Source organism: Scardinius erythrophthalmus (genome assembly GCF_964197995.2).
Source record: "Scardinius erythrophthalmus genome assembly, chromosome: 3".
Taxonomy (NCBI): Eukaryota; Metazoa; Chordata; class Actinopteri; order Cypriniformes; family Leuciscidae; genus Scardinius; species Scardinius erythrophthalmus.
This window is the reverse complement of record NC_138223.1, coordinates 54,542,897-54,564,791: the sequence shown is the minus strand read 5'-3', so window position 1 is coordinate 54,564,791 and position 21,895 is coordinate 54,542,897. Positions and strand designations below refer to the sequence as shown.

The window sequence follows — 21,895 nt, the reverse complement described above, 5'->3', positions numbered from 1 at the left end:
AGTTTTAAAACATTATTTTAGTGCCGCTTTAGTGCGCTCACGTCTGTAACGGAGAACTGTCTGTAACTTTTTTTTTTTCTAAAAAAAGTTAAACTTAGTCCAGGGCGACTTAGGCTAAATATGTTTTTTTCTTCCTCGTGGCGCATTTTTTCACTGATATGCGTCTCCGGAGCGACTTATAAAATAGACTACGGTAAGTTATTTATTCTTTTTGTGCAAATGTCCCATAAAGTCCCACCCTTTAAGGATTCATTTATGTCCCATTGACCAGTCCATTGCATTACGAATAAAAGCAGAATCAATAAAGTCAAAAATGTAATGTGCAGTCAGGTGGTTGGAGTGTGCGCGCGTTTTTTGACGAGTTTTATAGTCTTGATATTGTTTCTTATTCAAAAGTGGTGACGCTAAAAAAAAAATAATAATCAGCACCCCCAACCTAAAACCTCTTCCCGCGGCCCTGTCTAACAAACTCATTTATGTTGTGTTTATATTATGTGGACCCGACTCTTATTTTGACATCGTATCTTCATTTTTAATCCAATTCGTTTTAACACGCTTTTTAGTTTCGGTTTCATTACTGAACATGTACTCGTCTTTGTGCCTGCTGACCACAGCGTAACACTTATTTATTTAGCAATAAATAAATGGAGATAAAAACGCATATCGAGTTGAGTCACTCAAAATTACCTCAAGGGAAATTCCTTCAGCACGACAGCCCTACTTGTTTCTTGGCTATTTTGACAGCACTGACGTAATAACAGTCTGGCTCATCCCGATTTAAAATCTTAAATATCAAACATGTTTTATATGATCGGGGCGAGCCCGATTTGTGTGACAGCAGATCGGGAGGTGCAAGATTCGATCTGTGAACGCCTCACATTACCAGATAATCTGCGCCGAACATCGGAACCGATCGAGGTCATTGACAAGATTTTTCCTCCGATTCTCGGGAGGGGTAAATCGGGCATAAATCGGCCTAAAACTCCTGTAGTGTGAGCCAGGCATTAGTTGGGATCTTGACCCTTGACTTTCTAACATTAGTTTTTCTCTTGCTGCTGTAACTTTGGTTATGGCAAGAAAATCAGAGAGAAAATGAATCAGGTGATGTTGGTAATGTGATGATGATTATATAATCATAATGTAGTAGTCTGATTCACTGAGCTCTTATTGAGTCTTATCTTTGATTATATGGGTCATTAATTTTACATTAATGATTGTAGTAGCCCTATGATTCTACAGCAGGGGTGGGCAAACTACGGCCCGCGGGCCACATACGGCCCGTTAGGCTGTTTGAATCCGGCCCGCTGAGTATTTAAAAAATTGTCTTAAGCTTGCATTAATTTTGCCTTTTTTCTTGCAATACTTTGCCTTATATATTGCGTTGCATATATTTGACAATCGGAATATCAGATATTGCATGCATGCCATAGCTAACAAATGTAAAAAAAGGAAAAATGACATAAAAGCTGATCATCATTCATTCAGCGCTGTTGTGGCTGCGGTGCGTCACGTAACAAGCAATGATGCGTCACCATGGAAACTAAACAGACAGCGACTTAAGCGCATAGACTGGTTGCACGTTAATGTTTTTTCCTTTTTTGGAAGCTCACAGAGAAAAGAATGTTTGGTAACCGCTTGCACACTTTAGTTTTTCCTTTGATTTGTCTGCTATTTAGTTTTAGTTATTTTAAATATTAGTTATTTAGCTCCTCTGGATTTGTGGATGTATCCTGACTGATTCCGTTTATCGACCTTTATCGCCCGGCTTTCGACTACGCTTGTGTCTGCCATGTAGTGCTACAGAACGTTTTTTTTTTTCATTAAATGTTCTGATTGTCACATTCACGGTCTGTCATCGTCCTGTCTGCACTACAGTTCCCAGAATCCTCCCTGTTTCCACACCTGAACTCACTCCCTTCATTACCCACCTGTTCTTCATCATGATCTGCATCACCTGTCTTGTGTTCATCTGTGTGTGTATTTAAGTTCCTGGTTTTCACTCTGCACTTGTCGGTCAATGTTTAATGTTAGGTTCCTGTCCTGAGCACACGCTCCCTGTTTTTGTGTTATCTATTATCATTGAGAATTAAAACCTTGGAATTCTTCATCTTTGAGTTTGCCTCCTACTTCATCTACCCAAGAAGCCTGACAGATTGACCGACCACACACCGTGCAAGCTCCAGCGGCACTGAAGGTCACCACGCTCCCCTTCGCAACATTTCACGCCCTCCTTCAGGATGTGCTGGGATCGGATCGCGGCGATGGCTCAGGAAAGCCGCGATCTTTTTGAGTTCACTATTAAGTTTTGCTCATTGGCTGTTGACTGTGACCTGAGTGACGAGATCATAAAAGCTTGTTACGAGATCGGGGCCAGATACGTCGACCCTCGACCGCTCCCCGATGTCTCCGGTATGGACTGGAAGGAGGCAGTTTCCGTTTGCTGGGAGAGTTTTACCCCCAAGTATGCGATTTTCTCCGAACCGGAACCTCCCATCAGACCCACCAAGCCTGCTCACCTCATCAGCCCAGTCAAACCCACTGAGCATGAACTCAGTGTTCGTCCCGGACCAGACGCGGGATCGTCTGGCCCAGAGCCCGAAGACTGTTTTCTGATAGTGTCGACCTGACGTCCAAGTTATTTGACCCCGTATTGATGTCCGTCCGGGGAGCTCGCAGGTCTGCTCCACGTTCCACCAAACAAGTTGTCTGTCCTGCCGAGCCTGCACTTCACGCCAGTCCAGCCAAGCCTGCACTTCACGCCAGTCCAGCCGAGCCTGCACTTCACGCCAGTCCAGCCAAGCCTGCACATCACGCCAGTCCAATCGAATCTGCACTTCACGCCAGTCCAGCCGAGCCTGCACTTCACGCCAGATCTGCCGAGACCAAGGTAGTAAGCGTCGTGCCCGCCGCACCTGTGACTGACAGCGATCTTCGTCCTCTCATCGGCCCGCCAGAGCCCTCTTCGCCGCTGGTCCCGTCCAGCCCAGAGCCTTCGCCGCTGGTCCCGTCCAGCCCAGAGCCCTCTTCACCGCTGGTCCCGTCCAGCTCAGAGCCCTCTTCACCGCTGGTCCCGTCCAGCTCAGAGCCCTCTTCGCCGCTGGTTCCGCCCAGCTCAGAGCCCTCTTCGCCGCTGGTCCTGCCCAGCTCAGAGCCCTCTTCGCCGCTGGTCCTGCCCAGCTCAGAGCCCTCTTCGCAGCTGGTCCTGCCCAGCTCAGAGCCTTCTTCACCGCTGGTCCTGTCCAGCTCAGAGCCCTCTTCGCCGCTGGTCCTGCCCAGCTCAGAGCCCTCTTCGCCGCTGGTCCTGCCCAGCTCAGAGCCTTCTTCGCCGCTGGTCCTGTCCAGCTCAGAGCCTTCTTCGCCGCTGGTCCTGTCCAGCTCAGAGCCTTCTTCGCCGCTGGTCCTGCCCAGCTCAGAGCCTTCTTCGCCGCTGGTCCTGCCCAGCTCAGAGCCTTCTTCGCCGCTGGTCCTGCCCAGCTCAGAGCCCTCTTCGCCGCTGGTTCCGCCCAGCTCAGAGCCCTCTTCGCCGCTGGTTCCGCCCAGCTCAGAGCCCTCTTCGCCGCTGGTTCCGCCCAGCTCAGAGCCCTCTTCGCCGCTGGTTCCGCCCAGCTCAGAGCCTTCTTCGCCGCTGGTCCTGCCCAGCTCAGAGCCTTCTTCGCCGCTGGTCCTGCCCAGCTCAGAGCCTTCTTCGCCGCTGGTCCTGCCCAGCTCAGAGCCTTCTTCGCCGCTGGTCCTGCCCAGCTCAGAGCCTTCTTCGCCGCTGGTCCTGCCCAGCTCAGAGCCCTCTTCGCCGCTGGTCCTGCCCAGCTCAGAGCCTTCTTCGCCGCTGGATCTGCCCAGCACAAAGCCCTCATCGCTGGATCTGCCCAGCACAAAGCCCTCATCGCTGGATCTGCCCAGCACAAAGCCCTCATCGTTGGATCTGCCCAGCACCGAGCCCTCATCGCTGGATCTGCCCAGCACAAAGCCCTCATCACTGGATCTGCCCAGCACCGAGCCCTCGTCGCTGGATCTGCCCAGCACCGAGCCCTCGTCACTGGATCTGCCCAGCACCGAGCCCTCGTCGCTACCCTGCATCGAGCCCTCTCTGGTACCCGGGACTTTTCCCAAGTATTTTTTGGGGGGGGGGGCATAGGGCTCCGTCCTGGCCACTCGAGGGGCCATGGCCACCGGAGGGGTCCTCACCACCATGGCCACCTGAAGGGTCTTCTCCGCCGTGGCCACCTGAAGGGTCTTCTCCGCCGTGGCCACCTGAAGGGTCTTCTCCGCCATGGCCACCCGAAGGGTCTTCTCCGCCATGGCCACCCGAAGGGTCTTCTCCGCCGTGGCCACCCGAGTGGTCTTCACCGCCGTGGCCACCCGAAGGGTCGTCTCCGCCATGGCCACCTGAGGGGTCGTCTCCGCCATGGCCACCCGAAGGGTCCGCACCGCCATGGCCGCCCGAGGGGTTGTCTCCGCCATGGCCGCCCGAAGGGTCCGCACCGCCCTGGCCACCAGAAGGGTCCTCTCCGCCATGGCCGCCCGAGGGGTTGTCTCCGTCCTGGCCACGCCCACAGCCTGCTCCACCGTGACCACACCCACAGTATGCTCCGCCCTGGAGGCTTCCTGCCTTGTCTCCCTTGCCTTGTCTTCCCCGTCAGCCTCCAGGGCGCCCACCCTCCCACCCCCTTGGTCTTTCTACGGCGCGAGGACGCGCCTACCGGGAGGGGGGAGTAATGTCACATTCACGGTCTGTCATCGTCCTGTCTGCACTACAGTTCCCAGAATCCTCCCTGTTTCCACACCTGAACTCACTCCCTTCATTACCCACCTGTTCTTCATCATGATCTGCATCACCTGTCTTGTGTTCATCTGTGTGTGTATTTAAGTTCCTGGTTTTCACTCTGCACTTGTCGGTCAATGTTTAATGTTAGGTTCCTGTCCTGAGCACACGCTCCCTGTTTTTGTGTTATCTATTATCATTGAGAATTAAAACCTTGGAATTCTTCATCTTTGAGTTTGCCTCCTACTTCATCTACCCAAGAAGCCTGACACTGATCTGCCTTTGCTTTTTATGTTTAAATTTATTTTTCTTAAAATAAATTTGTATTCGTTTATTTATTTATTTTTTTCACAAATGTATGACTTTTGGAAGTGCAAATTGCCATGCAGTTTTGATAAAGGTGAATTAACGTAAACTTCTGTCATTTTTACTCTTCTAAGTGTACACTTGCAGGTATTTTGTTTCTAATTTACTGTTAGGCCCATTAAATAATAATAAGAATAAACAATATTTAAAAAGTATAGGCTATCTAACATCTGACTAATTAAAAATTAACATCAAGACATAACATGCTAAATGGGGGATATCTAACATAAAAAAAATGTATTGTCAGAATATCGTCTCTCAGTTGTTGAATTTCACGCAGACGTTGCCACAACGTAAGTCTGTTTGCTCACATCGATCTCATGAAAGTGCGAATACCACAAATTGTATTTGTAGTGCTTATGATACGCAAATTTCGCGTGCATATGATACACACTTTATGGCATGTAATAGGCACGCACTCCACACCCCTAATCCTAACCAAGGGGTTTACAGTGCGTAAAAAAAAAAAAAAAAAAAAAAAAAAAATTTTTGGCGTATAAATGGCACGAGAAATAAAATTCGTGGTATAGATACGCACTTTCATGAGATTGTGCTTCATAATCTGCTACTGAGCCAGCCCTCAGTCAAATTTTAAAACCCAGTGTGGCCCTTGAGCCAAAAAGTTTGCCCACCCCTGTTCTACAGCATGTGATCCATCAGTGTTTTGAAAATTAAGGAACGTGACGGCTCTAGCCAGGCTCCCAGCGACCGAATCAGCAGGACCAATGGGACCACAGACGTACCTGTGGAGGGGCAGCGAGGTGGAGGACAGGGACCCATCCCGGAGTGGGGTCTGAGTGTGCAGTGCAACACCACCTGGCTCCACAGTTTGGCAGGGGTGCGTGAGAAAGCATACGGCTTGTTCTGAGACACTGCTTATGATTTATGGGGATTCAAATAGAGGAGTGGGTGGATGTTTATTATTATAGGGTGGTTGTGTACACACACACTGTCGACACATTTATGTTCAAACACTATGTAAAAGTGAATTTTGCATAAGGTGCCTTTAAAAACCTTGTAAAATTTAAGTTTACAAAAACGTCATAGAAGTTTATAAAAATGTAAAATATATATTTTTAAATTTTATTAAACACATAAATTCAAGAAAATCAAAGCTAAATATCTGAACAAGTTCTGTGACAAATGTTAGGTTGATGTCTCAAAAATATTTATCAAGTTTTTTTAGCGCAGTACCAAACTTTTCCACTAGATGACATCCAGACTCCTCTGGTGACCATATAAGGACTCTTCGATTTCCATATATGGATTGAGTGATCTTAACCATATATTTCCATACTTTAAAAAAAATATTTATGAAGTAGACATCCTATTCAGAAGTAGTCTAGGTAGTAATGTTACTATTTGATTTCATTTGAATTCAATCTCTAAAATACATATAAAAACATACGGAAAGAATCAGAGTGTGTGTTATAGTGTGTGTCCGGCACCACATCTTTTGAAAATCAGTCGCCAAATATGAAAACTACAGTCTGAACACTTTCAAATGCTATATAGTTTGTCAATATTACTTTAGGTTTTGACTAAGATATTATTGTTATAAATGTATAATGGCAAGTGTCCCACAGGAGGGGAGGGGCAGTCTTAAAAATAGTGGTTAAAACATTTTTATAAATCATAAATTCAGAAATGTATTCTTTGTAATGTGTGAAAAGTATTGATATTAAAAAGAAAAAGTCAATCTGCACTCACACATGACATTGAGCTAAACAGATTCATTTGAGTCACTATAGAAAGAGTAATGTAAGTATATACCTTTAACAGTGACAGTTACAGCGTCTGATCTCTGAGATCCATGTTGATTGTGAGCCTGACAGAAGAAGCGTCCACTCTGTAGTGCACGGAAACTCTGTCCAGATCCAACAGCTGAGGTTACATTCTCCTTAAACCAGCTGAAGTTCAGAGCAGGAGGGTTTGAGTCACTGATGCAGTTCAGAGTCACTGAATCTCTCTCCTCTATTTCACCAGATCTCATCAACACTGAGACGTTCCTGGGTGGGTCTAAAACAGACAAAAATGAAAACCTTAAATCATCTAATTCAAACACAATCTCTGGTTATTAAAAAGACTAAAAAGATCTGTACTCACACATGACATTGAGCTGAACAGCAGGAGAGATGTGAGTGTGTCCGTCTACAGCACAGCTATATCTGCCTGAATCCTCTCTTCTGACTGACTGCAGCAGGAGTTCATTGTTTCTGTCTCTTCTCTCAGTTAATGGCTGTGAGTTTCTGTACCAGATGAATGTTGCTCTGTCAGTCAGAGCGCAGCTGCTTTTACATCTCAGAGTGACTGAATCTCCCTCTGTCACTCTCTCAGGAGACTCCACCTGAAGATCTGAACACAACACACATTATATCTAGTGCTGCTGTCATACACTGATTATTATTCAACATAATGCACAGAAGAAGAGATAAACCTCACCAAAGTCACCTGTGACAGTAAGAGTCACTCCTGGAGCACCAATATAATTTCCATCAGGTTTATCAGTGATGAATCTGAAATAGTACATGTGTTCATCCTTCAGTGTCACATGACTCAGTCTGACGGTGCAGTTCTGCTGTTTATCTCCCAGATACTGAAGCCTCTGACTGTATTCAGTGTCATTAGACAGATCTGGAGACTCATCACCCTTTTTTGACTCGTTGGTCCAGAACACTTTCTCGATCTGATGTCCAGTAGGGTATGTATAAGTGCATCTCATTATCACTGTTGAGTTCTTTAGTGCACAGATGTGTGAAGGACTGTAACTCACACCCCAATCAGCACTAGAAACCCCTGAAACACAGAATTAATCAAACTGTAAATGTAGTTTTATCTGTTATATTGGGCCATGAAAACATGACAATACTTTATTACTATTAGAAAACAGCGACTCATCACAGGAAATATAAGATGAATGTAAATAAATAATCTCAGTGTGAATTACTGACAGAGGAGTGAAGAGAGAACCAAGAAATCAGCCAAAAACAACAAGCTGCAAAATTACAGTTTTTCTGAATTGCTAAAACACATTTCTTGAAAGCATCACTCACTTTCTCAAAACCTTAAACACAAAAGCAAATGTTCAAAACTCATTCAGAAAATCTCTGACTCTTCTGTCAAAATCAAACAATGCTTTCAGATCTTACACACATCAGTCAATATTAGAGAACACAGAATCCAAAGCATGCAGTTACAGGATAAATATTTATTTATATATTGTAACAAAGTAAACAAATTTAGCAATTCTGTAATAAAGCAGTAATGACACCTGACAGTGGTGAGTGAATAAATACTGTATGCACTGCAAGTACTGTATAGTATTGCACTGAATATTGTATAGTATGGAATGTCTGTATATTCAGCATTTGCATACTGTGAAATACAGTGACCAACTGCAGAAGCCCAAAAGGTTACAGTAAAAAACTGTAAATGGAAAGCATGTCACTGTAAAGTACAGTCAGAAGAGTTGAGCAACTGCAGAATCAAGGTCAGTGAGAGAGATTTATTCTGCTTCAGCTTCACGTCTTCATGTCGGTCCGGCCGGAGAATATCATCTCTGCAGGAGAAGAGGAAAACCCTGAAGCAGATCCAGCCTTGACAACATTCTCCACACCTTCCTCCTAACCCTAACCCTAACCCTAACTCTTCATCCTCTTATACAGACACTCTTCCTCCTCTTATACTCATACTCTTCATCCTCTTATACAGACACTCTTCCTCCTCTTATACTCACACTCTTCCTCCTCTTATACTCACACTCTTCCTCCTCTTGTACTCACACTCTTCCACCTCTTATACTCATACTCTTCCTCCTCTTATACTCACACTCTGCCTCCTCTTATACTCATACTCTTCCTCCTCTTATACTCACTCTTCCTCCTCTTATACTCACACTCTTCCTCCTCTTATAATCATACTCTTCCTCCTCTTATACTCACACTCTTCCTCCTCTTATACTCATACTCATCCTCCTCTTATACTCACACTCTTCCTCCTCTTATAATCACGCTCTTCCTCCTCTTATAATCATACTCTTCCTCCTCTTATACTCATACTCTTCCTCCTCTAATCTTCAATGCAACATTTTGAGTAAATCTAGGCACTTTAAACTGTCCTGTACAGTTGGTTTCTTCTCATCATTAGAAATAAGTGTGAACAATTTTGAGTCGTTGTGTGTAAACGATGACAACTGTGTTGTACTTGTGTTTAACTTTAGCCTGCCTGTGTTTAGTGTTTTGAAACATAAGTGCATCACAGTGAGAAATGTGTTTTAGTGAGTGAGAATGTGTTTTGAGTTTTGCAAGAAGAGTGCATGAGATTTGCAAACAGTGTTTTAACCCTGTGAGGTCGGCAAACGCGCCAGCGCCAGCTTCCTAATTATTTTTAATTTGAACACGCCCACTCGCGCAAAAGATATTCACATGCAAATCTCCACATGGAACGCGAACGGGCTCGTTAACTCAAAAACAAAACACCAAAACACTTCACAAGTCTCTGCTTTTCGTCGAGTTTGAAAGACGCGCAGTGAGCTTACATTGGAATTACCTCAGAAGAAGAAGAACGCGATTTGAAGACAAGAAAGATGTAAGGTAAGAAATTCTTAAATATTAGTTTGTTATTGTTGCATAAATTTCACATTGCAGTTGAACTGTTGTTAGATATATGGTGAATATTATAATATTTAGACCCGTGTTTACTGTTACTGTGTTTGTGGATATCTGCTCAAATGTAGATATGTATATGGTAACCATAATGTTTTATATTTGAGCGCGATCGCGTTTGAATGTATCATATTTTGGATCGCGATCGCGTTTGAAAAGCACCAAACGGCTTCATGTTTTTACTATTATCTAATTTCATATCATCATAACGAATGGAAACATTTGAAGTAACATGATAATCAATATATTTTTCTCTAGCTTAGTTGTTACTGAAATATTTTGGAAGATTTATAGGCTGCTATGGTTGTTATTATTATTATTTTATGCAGCACTGCGCATAGCCTATGCCTACAAGGCACAACAAACCTGGTGTTCATTATATTATATATTGTTGGAAACATTTATGTGTGTGTGTGTATGTGTGTATTCTGTGAATTTTAAAAAGCAATTTTAACCAGAAAAATCTCAAATTTATTCCCAAAATTGTGCAGACCTATAGTTTCTCTTGATATCAGTATGTTCACTTTTTTTTTTTTTCAGGTCCCAGATGCTGAGTCCTGCTGACTTCAACATTCACATGAGTCTCTGTACATGAACATAGTAAAGTGAAAATCAAACACCTTGGAAATGAAAGGTATGTACAATGTTTTTAGGAATGGCACAAAGGTCTCTGTCTTTGGATCATTGTTTTCAATGAGTGCTTTTTTTGTCATTTGTTTTGTATCTTTGGATTATGTTGTGTTGTAAATAAATCCAAACAATCTAAAAGCCATTCTTTTTTAAATCTCCTCATTCTTTGTGCAAGGTTGCTCAGAATGATAGGGCCTGATAGCTCCTAATAGGGCCGTTAGGGGAGGGTCTTTGTCTTTCTCAGGTGTGAAAAGCTTACATATTAATGAGCTCTCGCATAAAGCGTTTATATGCAAAACACGTCGTAAAATTTTTAAATCAATATATTGTCTTATCTGAATGAGCAGTCAGGGTGATTTTCACATAGTTTTAGAGCAAATATGCTAGGCTACGTCATACAATTGTCAAAAGTCTTGTGAAGAAATTAATCAGTAGGGGTTTCATGACCTTATTTCAGTGAGAATTTTTTTTTTTTGTATTTTCACAAACCACTCATAAATGTCATTATCTCAAAACAACAAACTTTTACACACATGCTGCTGATATATTATTGTAGCAGAGTTTGTGCTGAATACAGTGTAATCAGACTTTAGCCATGAAAATGTCACAAGTAACAGAAATAAGCACAAATGTCAGAGCGTGTCAGAACACCTCCAAGGCCTAGAAAACACCTCAGACCCCAGAGGGTTAACGACCTGAACTTGTTTAATGTTTTACACAAAGAAGGATTTATTTGACAAATTGGTTTAGGCCAGGGTTCACCAATCTCAGTCCTGGAGGGCCGCTGTCCTGCAGAGTTTAGCTCCAACCCCAATTAAACACACCTGAACCAGCTAATCAAGGTCTCACTAGGCATACTAGAAACTTTCAAACAGGTGTGTTGGAGCTGGTTGAAGCTAAACTCTGCAGGGACAGCAGCCCTCCAGGACCGAGATTGGTGAACCCTGGTTTAGGCTATTGAGAATTTGGTTCAGAGAAGTGGGTTTAGTGTTTTAGCAATTCAGAAAAACTGTAAATCCTGGAATATAACTAAATAAATATTTAACATATACACATTCACTTCCGAGAACAAGAGCAAAATATATTCACGATCTAGTGCTAGGGCAGGGCTGTGAACTGTCACACTTTCAGCCTGAGACTCTAATCGACACGTTTCACACACTCTCACGCCACACACACATTTTCTCACGCAGAGAAAAATCGCACTTATACTGACCAGAGGTGTATAGTCCAGGGGTCAGAAAGTAGAAGTCCTGCCATATGTTTATTCCACTCATGAACTCAGAAGCTGATTTCACTAATTAGTTCTCCTGTCTGAATTAGCAAATCCAGGTGATTGGAACAAAATACTGAGGAGGACTTTTACTTTCTGAACCTGGACTTTACACCTCTGACACCAACAGACAAGACAGAGCTGGTTACTTTTGATATGAAACAAATTCTCAGCCCTCAGATTCTGTCAATTTTATTTCAAAATTAAAACAATAAATAACGTTTTGGCGTTGTAAATGTGACGTGTAAATATAAAGTGGCAGATCGCTGTAGTGCCTCAGTAGTCATATAGATTCAAATATATATATATATTTGAATAATGAATATATATATTTATATATATATAACTCATATATTGTAATTCATATGTTTTATTATTATGTATTGTTGGTTACCATTTAGTAAGTAGGCTGTAGATGTTTATGTTAACATCACTTAAACCTGCGTGTACTGGCGAGTGACACTAGGGGGCAGTGGTGAGCCGCAGGGCGTTTCACTTTTTGACATGAAGTAGTCACACTGCCAGCTACTTTGGCCCTGTCCCAAATGGCACACTCCGGACTTATGGACTTCCTCAGAGTCCACACTTAGGTGACGTCATGTAGTGCAGACCTATAATATCATGTAATATATCTATTTATTGTTGTCTTTGTTGAATTTTCAGATTGTACAGCGTTTGACAGAAATAAAAATTATGTGTCACCAGAAAACACAGCCTCTTCTGTGTGTGCAACACCTCATACATAATATCGATCAATCAGTGTTTTTCAACTGCAGAAAGAAGTCAATAAAACAGCTGGAGAACAAGAATATCACATAACATTACATAACGCTGGAGAAGCATAACATTACATTTACCCTAGGAAAGCCATTTAATGACCATAGCACGTCAATTGGCTAGAACAATTTGCTATAGAGACCATTTGATAAATATGTGCACTATATTAGCCTACATATTTATTACATTTTTACCTATATCACTACAATATTATAATGTTGTTATTATAAAACAAAACATATTAAATTTAATTAGAGTTGTTATTTTTAATCTTTAATAATAATAGCTGACAGGGCTCTGTATGATTACAGCATTGTGTTAGATTAGTTTTTTCTTGAGAAAAATGTACATGTATCTACTGTACCTAATATCATCCAAATTAATCGATATTGAATCAAGATCGGAATCAAATCACAAGAATTGAATTCGTGATAGAGATTGAAAGAATTGAAATCATGAAATTTGTGTCAAGCAATAATAATAATTAAATAAAACAGTCATTGTACCATGTAAACATTTTAAGATGTTGTCACTAAAACTTCTAAAATTCTGTTATTTTAAATAATACAATTCTGATATGTTTTGCCAATCACAATAAACTTATTACGGTGTTGCAGAAAAGCAGATGTAAATGTACAGAGACAGAGGAGTGAAGAGAGAACCACGAACAACATGATTCACTCTCAAATATGAAATATATGAAAAATAAGACGAAGAAAATAATCAAAGCTGATTTATTAAATACCCAATGACATCAACATATTAGTTTTGTGGCTTTTAGTTCTTATCTATCAGCTCAGGGCTCATTTATGCGAGTGAACTCCTTTGACATGATACATATTTAACATGTACAAATTCACTTCCGAGAACATGAGCCAAACATATTCATGATCTGCTGCTACAGTGATTTTTGTCCAATCAAAAGCTCTGAACTTTGAGAAAGTCCCTCCCCCTAAACCATGTGACACTGACTAGTAAGTAGCGAAAGACAATTGGACATTTCTAAAAGGAGCGTTTGACAAGTTCAACACAAACTTCCTGTTTCAGAGAGAAATATGTGAGAACAGGACAGAAGAAAGTGCAGATCAGCCGCTCATGAGGCCTTAAATAAAACATCAGAGTGTTTAATGTGAATGTAAGAGAGACTCACCGTGAATCATGAGCAGAAAGAAGATCAGAGGAAGAGGAGGAGCCATTCTGACCCACATCAGCATAACATATATCTATAATACAGCATTCAATTCAATTCAATTCACATTTATTTGTATAGCGCTTTTCACAATACACATCGTTTCAAAGCAGCTTTACAGAAAGTCCACATTACAATTTAGAGTGATCTGTTATCAGAGGAAACTGTCTAAGATATGCATTTCAGAAATGTACATATACAAAGTCACAGTTATCTAAAAATGTATTAATTTAAACAATGTAATAATTTCAAGCAGAAACAATGAGCTCATTGAAGTAATGAATACTTGCACTAATATATTCATCATTTAAACAAGTATATGTAAATCACCCTATTCTTAACATTTCTCATGTAAAGACAGTAAGACACGCATGTTATATGAGCAATAATCATCAGTTTTATTTAAGTAAGAGTGTGTTTGCCTTACCATGTTGAAGCTCATCAGATCAACAGCAACCAAATGACTGACTGTTTTAACACAAGCACTTTAGCTTTACAGTGAATGACTCTGTGTAGTTAACACTGTTTATTAATGACCAGCGACGGAAATATCACAGTCCCTCCCTTAACAAGAGAACAACATTACTGGACTAAACCTACTTAAAGAGAAATGATGATCTTTTTCTGTAAGTTGAAGATGAATAATTGTGAAGATGAATGAAGATGAATGATAGTGATTTACAGGTGAGCCTCATCAAGGTGGATGTCAGACGCAGGAGATGGTGACCTCTGGTGGCAGTTTGAGGGACTGAACTCAGTGCATATTTCCACTGTCATCATCTGGGATCAGGGCATATTCCCACTGTCATCATCTGAACTCAGTGCATATTCCCACTGTCATCATCTGGGATCAGGGCATATTCCCACTGTCATCATCTGGGATCAGGGCATATTTCCACTGTCCACCAACAGGTTTGCAGGGCTGACTCAGGCGATGGCTGCCAGTCACTGAGATGTTCTCAGAAAGAGGAGGAAATAAGAAATTAACTCACATACTCAAAAGACAGCAGCCCTCCAGAACATATTTTAGTGTTTATATTATATACTGTTCATAGTTTTTTAAAAAATATCTAATATCATAATCTAATATCCATGTGTAAAAAGTCAGTTATTTATAAAAATTACAATATTTGCCTCTGAGATGAAGAGAAGTTGAATAACAAACTAAAGTACTTCCAAATGATACTTTAATCCAGAGTAAATGTATGTTGTTACATTCCACCACTGGTTATTTAGAAAATGAAACTAACAAAAATGTATTGTCACATTATAGTCCAGGCGTTTTAGGAAAAAAGGGTTAACAAATTGCAACAGATGCAAACTCAGCTGATTTTGTATCCTCCATATGTCCTGAGTAAGGACACAAAAGCCCCGAAGAAACCCATTAGGGGAAAGTTCCAAGAAAGACCCAAATATATCCTATTCATACGCCTATTCATTATTTTTCTCACATGAATGGGGTAAAAAATTTAACCTTTAGATATCACCATGAAAATTACTGAGTTGATTACTTATATCAAGACAAACAAAAAATGTATTACAATTTTTTTTAATTGTTTGTTAACATGGACAAACGGTGCATAATCTAATTACAGATGTGCTAATTTGCATAAATACCACAACAGATCTAAACATTGGGTATAGCCAGGTGAAAATGTCTTGTTGAATCTTGTTGACACAGTAAAATACTTAATATTAAGGTCTGAATGGAACCCATTTAGGCTACCCATGAGCATTAATACACAGGCTACCCATGAGCATTAATACACAGAGGCAGGAAGAAGTACTTTAGAAACCAGCCTTTATTAATTTTTAAGAGATGGGGTTTGGGGATGGGTCCATGGGACTGTTTCTGGGGGACGAGTCTGAGGCAAGAACCGGAGACAATGGTAAGGAGAATGCAGAAGACAAAAGGTATAAGTAAAATAAAAAGTAAATCCCCAGAAACAGTCCCATGGACCCAGCCCCAAACCCAATCTCTTAAAAATTAATAAAGGCTGGTTTCTAAAGTACTTCTTCCTGTTAACACGTTTTGTCCATGTTAACAAACAATTAAAAAAAAAATTGCAATACATTTTTTGTTTGTCTTGATATAAGTAATCAACTCAGTAATTTTCATGGTGATATCTAAAGGTTAAATTTTTTACCCTATTCACGTGAGAAAAATAATGAATAGGCGTATGAATAGGATATATTTGGGTCTTTTTCGGAACTTTCCCCTAATGGGATTCTTCGGGGCTTTTTTTTCCTTACTCAGGACATATGGAGGATACAAAATCAGTTGAGTTTGATTCTGTTGCAATTTGTTCACGGTTGAATCCCATTTTGGCTTAAAACGCCCGGCCTATTAACAAATTGTTGCTAGCTGTGTCCCAGGAGTGATTCAATGGGACTGTCTGGTTTTGTCGCCTAGCAACTAGTGACAGCCGTTGTGACGAGCGGCAGTAACATTTGTACTGTAGGCTAGGCTACTTTATATATAAAACTTTATATATACACTCACCTAAAGGATTATTAGGAACACCTGTTCAAATTCTCATTAATGCAATTATCTAATCAACCAATCACATGGCAGTTGCTTCAATGCATTTAGGGGTGTGGTCCTGGTCAAGACAATCTCCTGAACTCCAAACTGAATGCCAGAATGGGAAAGAAAGGTGATTTAAGCAATTTTGAGCATGGCATGGTTGTTGGTGCCAGACGGGCCGGTCTGAGTATTTCACAATCTACTCAGTTACTGGGATTTTCACGCACAACCATTTCTAGGGTCTACAAAGAATGGTGTGAAAAGGGAAAAACATCCAGTATGCGGCAGTCCTGTGGGAGAAAATGCCTTGTTGATGCTAGAGGTCAGAGGAGAATGGGAAGACTGATTCAAGCTGATAGAAGAGCAACTTTGACTGAAATAACCACTCGTTACAACCGAGGTATGCAGCAAAGCATTTGTGAAGCCACAACACGCACAACCTTGAGGCGGATGGGCTACAACAGCAGAAGACCCCACCGGGTACCTCTCATCTCCACTACAAATAGGAAAAAGAGGCTACAATTTGTACGAGCTCACCAAAATTGGACAGTTGAAGACTGGAAAAATGTTTCCTGGTCTGACGAGTCTCGATTTCTGTTGAGACATTCAGATGGTAGAGTCAGAATTTGGCGTAAACAGAATGAGAACATGGATCCATCATGCCTTGTTACCACTGTGCAGACTGGTGGTGGTGGTTTAATGGTGTGGGGGATGTTTTCTTGACACACTTTAGGCCCCTTAGTGCCAACTGGGCATCGTTTAAATGCCACGGCCTACCTGAGCATTGTTTCTGACCATGTCCATCCCTTTATGATCACCATGTACCCATCCTCTGATGGCTATTTCCAGCAGGATAATGCACCATGTCACAAAGCTCGAATCATTTCAAATTGGTTTCTTGAACATGACAATGAGTTCACTGTACTAAAATGGCCCCCACAGTCACCAGATCTCAACCCAATAGAGCATCTTTGGGATGTGGTGGAACGGGAGCTTCGTGCCCTGGATGTGCATCCCACAAATCTCCATCAACTGCAAGATGCTATCCTATCAATATGGGCCAACATTTCTAAAGAATACTTTCAGCACCTTATTGAATCAATGCCACGTAGAATTAAGGCAGTTCTGAAGGCGAAAGGGGGTCAAACACAGTATTAGTATGGTGTTCCTAATAATCCTTTAGGTGAGTGTATGTATATATACAGTAGATAGATAGATAGTTATAACTGCCTAAAAACAAAACGGGGTTGAAAACCTATCTAAACATGTTCACCATGGTCAATGTACATAATAAAGTCTAGAGTATTTACTAGCCTATGTAAAATCACATACTAGTAACATATAAGTCAACATTTGAACCTTTATTGTATTTTATTATTATTATTATTATTATTTTAGTTTTTAGCATTAGATACATTAGATTACACAATTCAATTGAAATACAATACTTACATTTAAAAGTGTAATCTGGCCATTTCGTCTCCGGTGCGCAATGAATTCTGGGGTAGGCAAGGCTGCGAAGGATCCTTATGATGTATCCTGCATTCACAGGAAAAGAAGGATGCATTTGCAGACTGCATTTTGAAGGAGCCTTCGAAGTACCTTCGAATTGGGACATCATTTGTCGCGCAGTGATGACGCAGTCGGCTATACTTTCCCCTTTAAACGAGTCTCGGTGTGTCCTCCTTCAAAGGATGCAGCCCCTGAATTGGGACACAGATATACACTCAATGGCTAGAGTATACCCACAATGCACTGTGAGAGTCGTTTGCCAAATGAAATTCCTGCATCTGAACAGAAGATGGCGCCGCAACTGAATCATCCATCCATCCATCCATTTTCCAAACTGCTGGTCCAATGTCGCTACAGCATAATATAAAACAGGTATTAATTCCTTATTTATTGATTATTAAATTGTTAAATTAAGGTTTATACATGCTAGTTTCCATGTTAAATTACATGCTAGATTCTGTGATAGAGTTCAAGGTGAATCTTTTCATTACTACTGGAGCAAACATGTTGAAGATCAGCCGATGGGGTGTCGATGGGCTGTTAAATGATAAGCTATTCCCTCACTAAAGCGGTTTATTCAGTGTTATGAAGCCTCTCCTCCATTGACAACCATTTAGAAAATGGCCTCTGGTCTCCTTCCCAGCGTAGCACAGCATTAGCTAGCGTTACACTTTTTTCGGCTAAGGTTGCAGGCTTGCCAAAACAACTAACCCTAACTTCACAATAACTACAAGCTCCAGCATAACGAATACCCAACCCCACCACTAAACCTGACCTTAATGCTGCTGTAATCTCCACGCTAACAGCCGGTCTGAGACTGCTGGTCTGGCGCTGCTGTGGCGTGTGGCTCTGCGCTGGGCTAGTATTGGATGAGCGCATCACTAATAAAACTGATCACTTAAAGGGAAAGTTACAGGAACACAAAGACAGAATAACAGAAGCTGATAATATTGACCATAAAATGATAGAGTGTCTGTTGTGAAGTGGCACAATTATGATTTTGTTCAGTATATTAGGGTAAAATGATTAATTATCATTTAAAGCTGAGAAATGCACATGTATCCACCAATGAACATCACTTTAGGTGTTTTACTCCTCTGACTTAATTTTAGCATTTATATATATTTTTTTATATACAGCGACAATTCACTTTTAACTTTCATTTAATTCCACTGTTACATCATGTTATTTAGCTATACAGAAATACATCTCTTTTAGTGACTCATCACTGATGATCCCTGTCAATCATCAGTGGCTCCGCCCACAGAGCTCAGGATTGGTTCATTTGTGCTCCGCCTCTCACTGCAGAATCTTCCTGTTGATCTGAACAAACAATACGATGAAGAAAGACATTTTTAACAAAGCACTGTTAAATGATGTGTTTGTCTGTTTATAACAGCAACCAAGACAAAGGCTGAGCAGAAAAAAACAGGTGTTGGTCCTGCACCCCCACATTACAGAAGAGCTGGCCCTTGGGTTAAATGTGAACCGACCCGTCATGGAGATCATCCCTGGGTTCAGCTCTTCCTCAGACCCACAGCCAGAGACCAGTAGCAGCAACTCCTTCATTACTGGTAAATACTGGAGCTTTCAATTATCTTACTAAACTGTGAAATAATTTGTTTCTGCATTAAATTAAGTAGGCCAATAATCCAAATGGCTGGTACAGTTATTTAAACTGTTAAATCTTGAGTAATGAATTGCTTTGAGTTGTGAAACTGATAAACTTATGTTAAAGGTCCCGTTCTATGCCCCTTTTCACAAGATGTAAAATAAGTCTCTGATGTCCCTAGAGTGTGTATGTGAAGTTTGAGCTCAAAATACCCAACAGATCATTTTTTACAGCATGTTTAAATTGACATTTTTTGGGGCTCAGAAAAACGAGCCGTTTCAGTGTGTCCCCTTTAAATGCAAATGAGGTACTGCTGGACGACATAGGGGGCAGAGCTTCATGAGCTCGTGCTCAGTCTGTCAGGAAAAATTCATCTCACGGAATGATGATAATATCAGAAACTCTCAGTAACGGCGTTCATTTCGAGTCGGACAATAATGCCTACAGAGTCAGATTGCTGTATAGAGATGAAACAGGTATGGTTTAGTAGTTTAATTACGGTTATTATAACGTATTTGTCATCTGCTTGTAGGCTATGTATCCATTATTTATTAATAGCCTACAAGTCTGCTGTCTGAATGATGATCAAACATGTACTGATGAGTTTAATTTAAGTTTATTGTACATCACACAAAAGATGAAGCGTCAGTTTTACTTCAGAAAATCACCGTAAGAGCTGAGTAAACACAGTAGGCTAAGTTATAAGAAGTGCGCAAGTAGCCAGTAGAGCAAGAAATGGTTCTGGTGATGTCACTAATGCAGGATGTAGAGGGGTGTAGTCCAATCGAGCCGTTTTTTGTAGTCAACTTCTGTTAAATAAAATATCTCGCTTGGCATTGAACTTTGAGCTTTATAATTTTACAGATATTATTTATGCTCTAACAGCAACATTACACACTAACTAAAGTTTGAAACATGGAATCGCATGCAACGGGACCTTTAATATAAAAAAATATTTTGCCATGGGTTATTGATCACATCTTTACAGTTTTACATAATGTAATACTTGCTTGTGTGTGTTCTCGAGGCTTTAATCCAAAGATAACTTTAGGAATATAGCAATAAAACCCTTGGACACGGACAAGTTCTTCTTTAGCCCCTCTCTCTCTTTATTAACTCTTTCTATTCCACTCTCCTCTCTGTCCCCCGTCATAATAAAAGTCCTCACAACAACATCCACTTTAACACAATATATACTGCTGAATTACTATTTAAATATTCAAATATAACATCAGCATTAATATTTTATTATAATGTGCAACACTTTTATCTGTTCCCAAGCAAGTGGTGGCTGAAGCATGTGCAGTAAGTGGACTTTTTCTAACTTTTTACAATCCAAGGGAAGAGAGTGCAACTCTTTGTAATACCCATTTGCTTCCATTGCACAGGACAGTGAAGAAACCCTCTCAGATGACTGTCCTTTGGAGGAAGTACCTGTAAGTGCATAAATAACTTTACTTAATTTATACTTGTGTATCTACTATTCCTGACAGCAATATGAGTTGCAGGAGTCCACATCTACAGAAAGTCCTACAGAAGAGTCAGCACAAAGAAGTGATACTGAGGTCGGCAGTGTCGTACTTTTCCACTGTCGTACTTTCCACAAAAACACAAATAATAAAACAGACAAATACAGAAAAACAAAAAGAGTCCACATATCACATATTTACATGTAAAACATCAATGGTTCCACATACTGGAGAAGAACCTGATTGAACTTAGTGCCGGGTTTGTCAGTTTTGAAATGGACCTGTTTGCAGAGTGATAACCTACACATACATCTGTACATGATATTGCACACAGCAGAACAGGGGAACACGTCAACACTGACACACATTTGGCTTGCTCTGCTCCATAGTGGCACCTTCAGCATCAGCCTATCCTATCATTATATGATACACTGAGTTTCTGCACGCTGCTCTTTCTGTAGCGCCGCCACAAATGAGAAGCACACAAAGGTACATAGGGCTACAATATGCTCTAAATGTATAGTCTTTACAGATCCTGAGCACATGCTAAATTAGCTAATCAACATGTTAGCTTGTGCATAGATCATACGACACTGTCTGTAAATGTCCCAATCATCAGAAAGGTCGTCAGTTATATAATGTCATAAGTATTTCTCCTCATCACATACTTTAAGGACAATATCAGAGAGAAATCAGGAAAATAGTTTCATGTCTTCCCTACCCTTACGAAAAATAAGTTTATTCAAGTGTGCTATTAGTATACTTCTTTTAAACTAAAATAAGAAAGTATACTTTCAGTCTACTTTTTATATACTTCTCAAAAATATACTTTAAGTACTTCTCAGAATATACTTCAAATTCCACTTAAGTGTACTTGACTTATTCTGAAATGAAAGTCTAAGTATATTTGGCCTATACTTGTTGATTGAGATATACTTAAAAGTATAATTAAGTATTCTAAGTATTCTTGGCTTGTACTTGTGTTTACTATTTTATAGTAACAAGCTTTCGGGTGGAATAGCTTATAGAGTAAATAAAATAAGCACGGAGCTGAACCTGATCTTGTATACAGCGATAATAATTCCCCTACAAAAAAAACGTTTATTCACGTGTTCTA

General features: G+C 40.7%; 1 protein-coding gene across 1 annotated transcript in view; it reads right to left on the bottom strand.

Moving 5' to 3' along the window:
• The window catches only part of LOC308687455 (hemicentin-1-like), a 93,209-nt gene extending 85,499 nt beyond the window's left edge, over positions 1-7,710 (bottom strand). The window contains exons 1-3 of the mRNA XM_081360017.1: positions 7,577-7,710; positions 7,232-7,480; positions 6,899-7,144 (exon numbers count right to left, since the gene is read on the bottom strand). Of these exons, the coding sequence (XP_081216143.1) occupies positions 6,899-7,144; positions 7,232-7,480; positions 7,577-7,655 (574 nt within the window). The 5' untranslated portion in view covers positions 7,656-7,710. The remainder of the gene's footprint in view (positions 1-6,898; positions 7,145-7,231; positions 7,481-7,576) is intronic.
• Between the last annotated feature and the right edge of the window lie 14,185 nt (positions 7,711-21,895).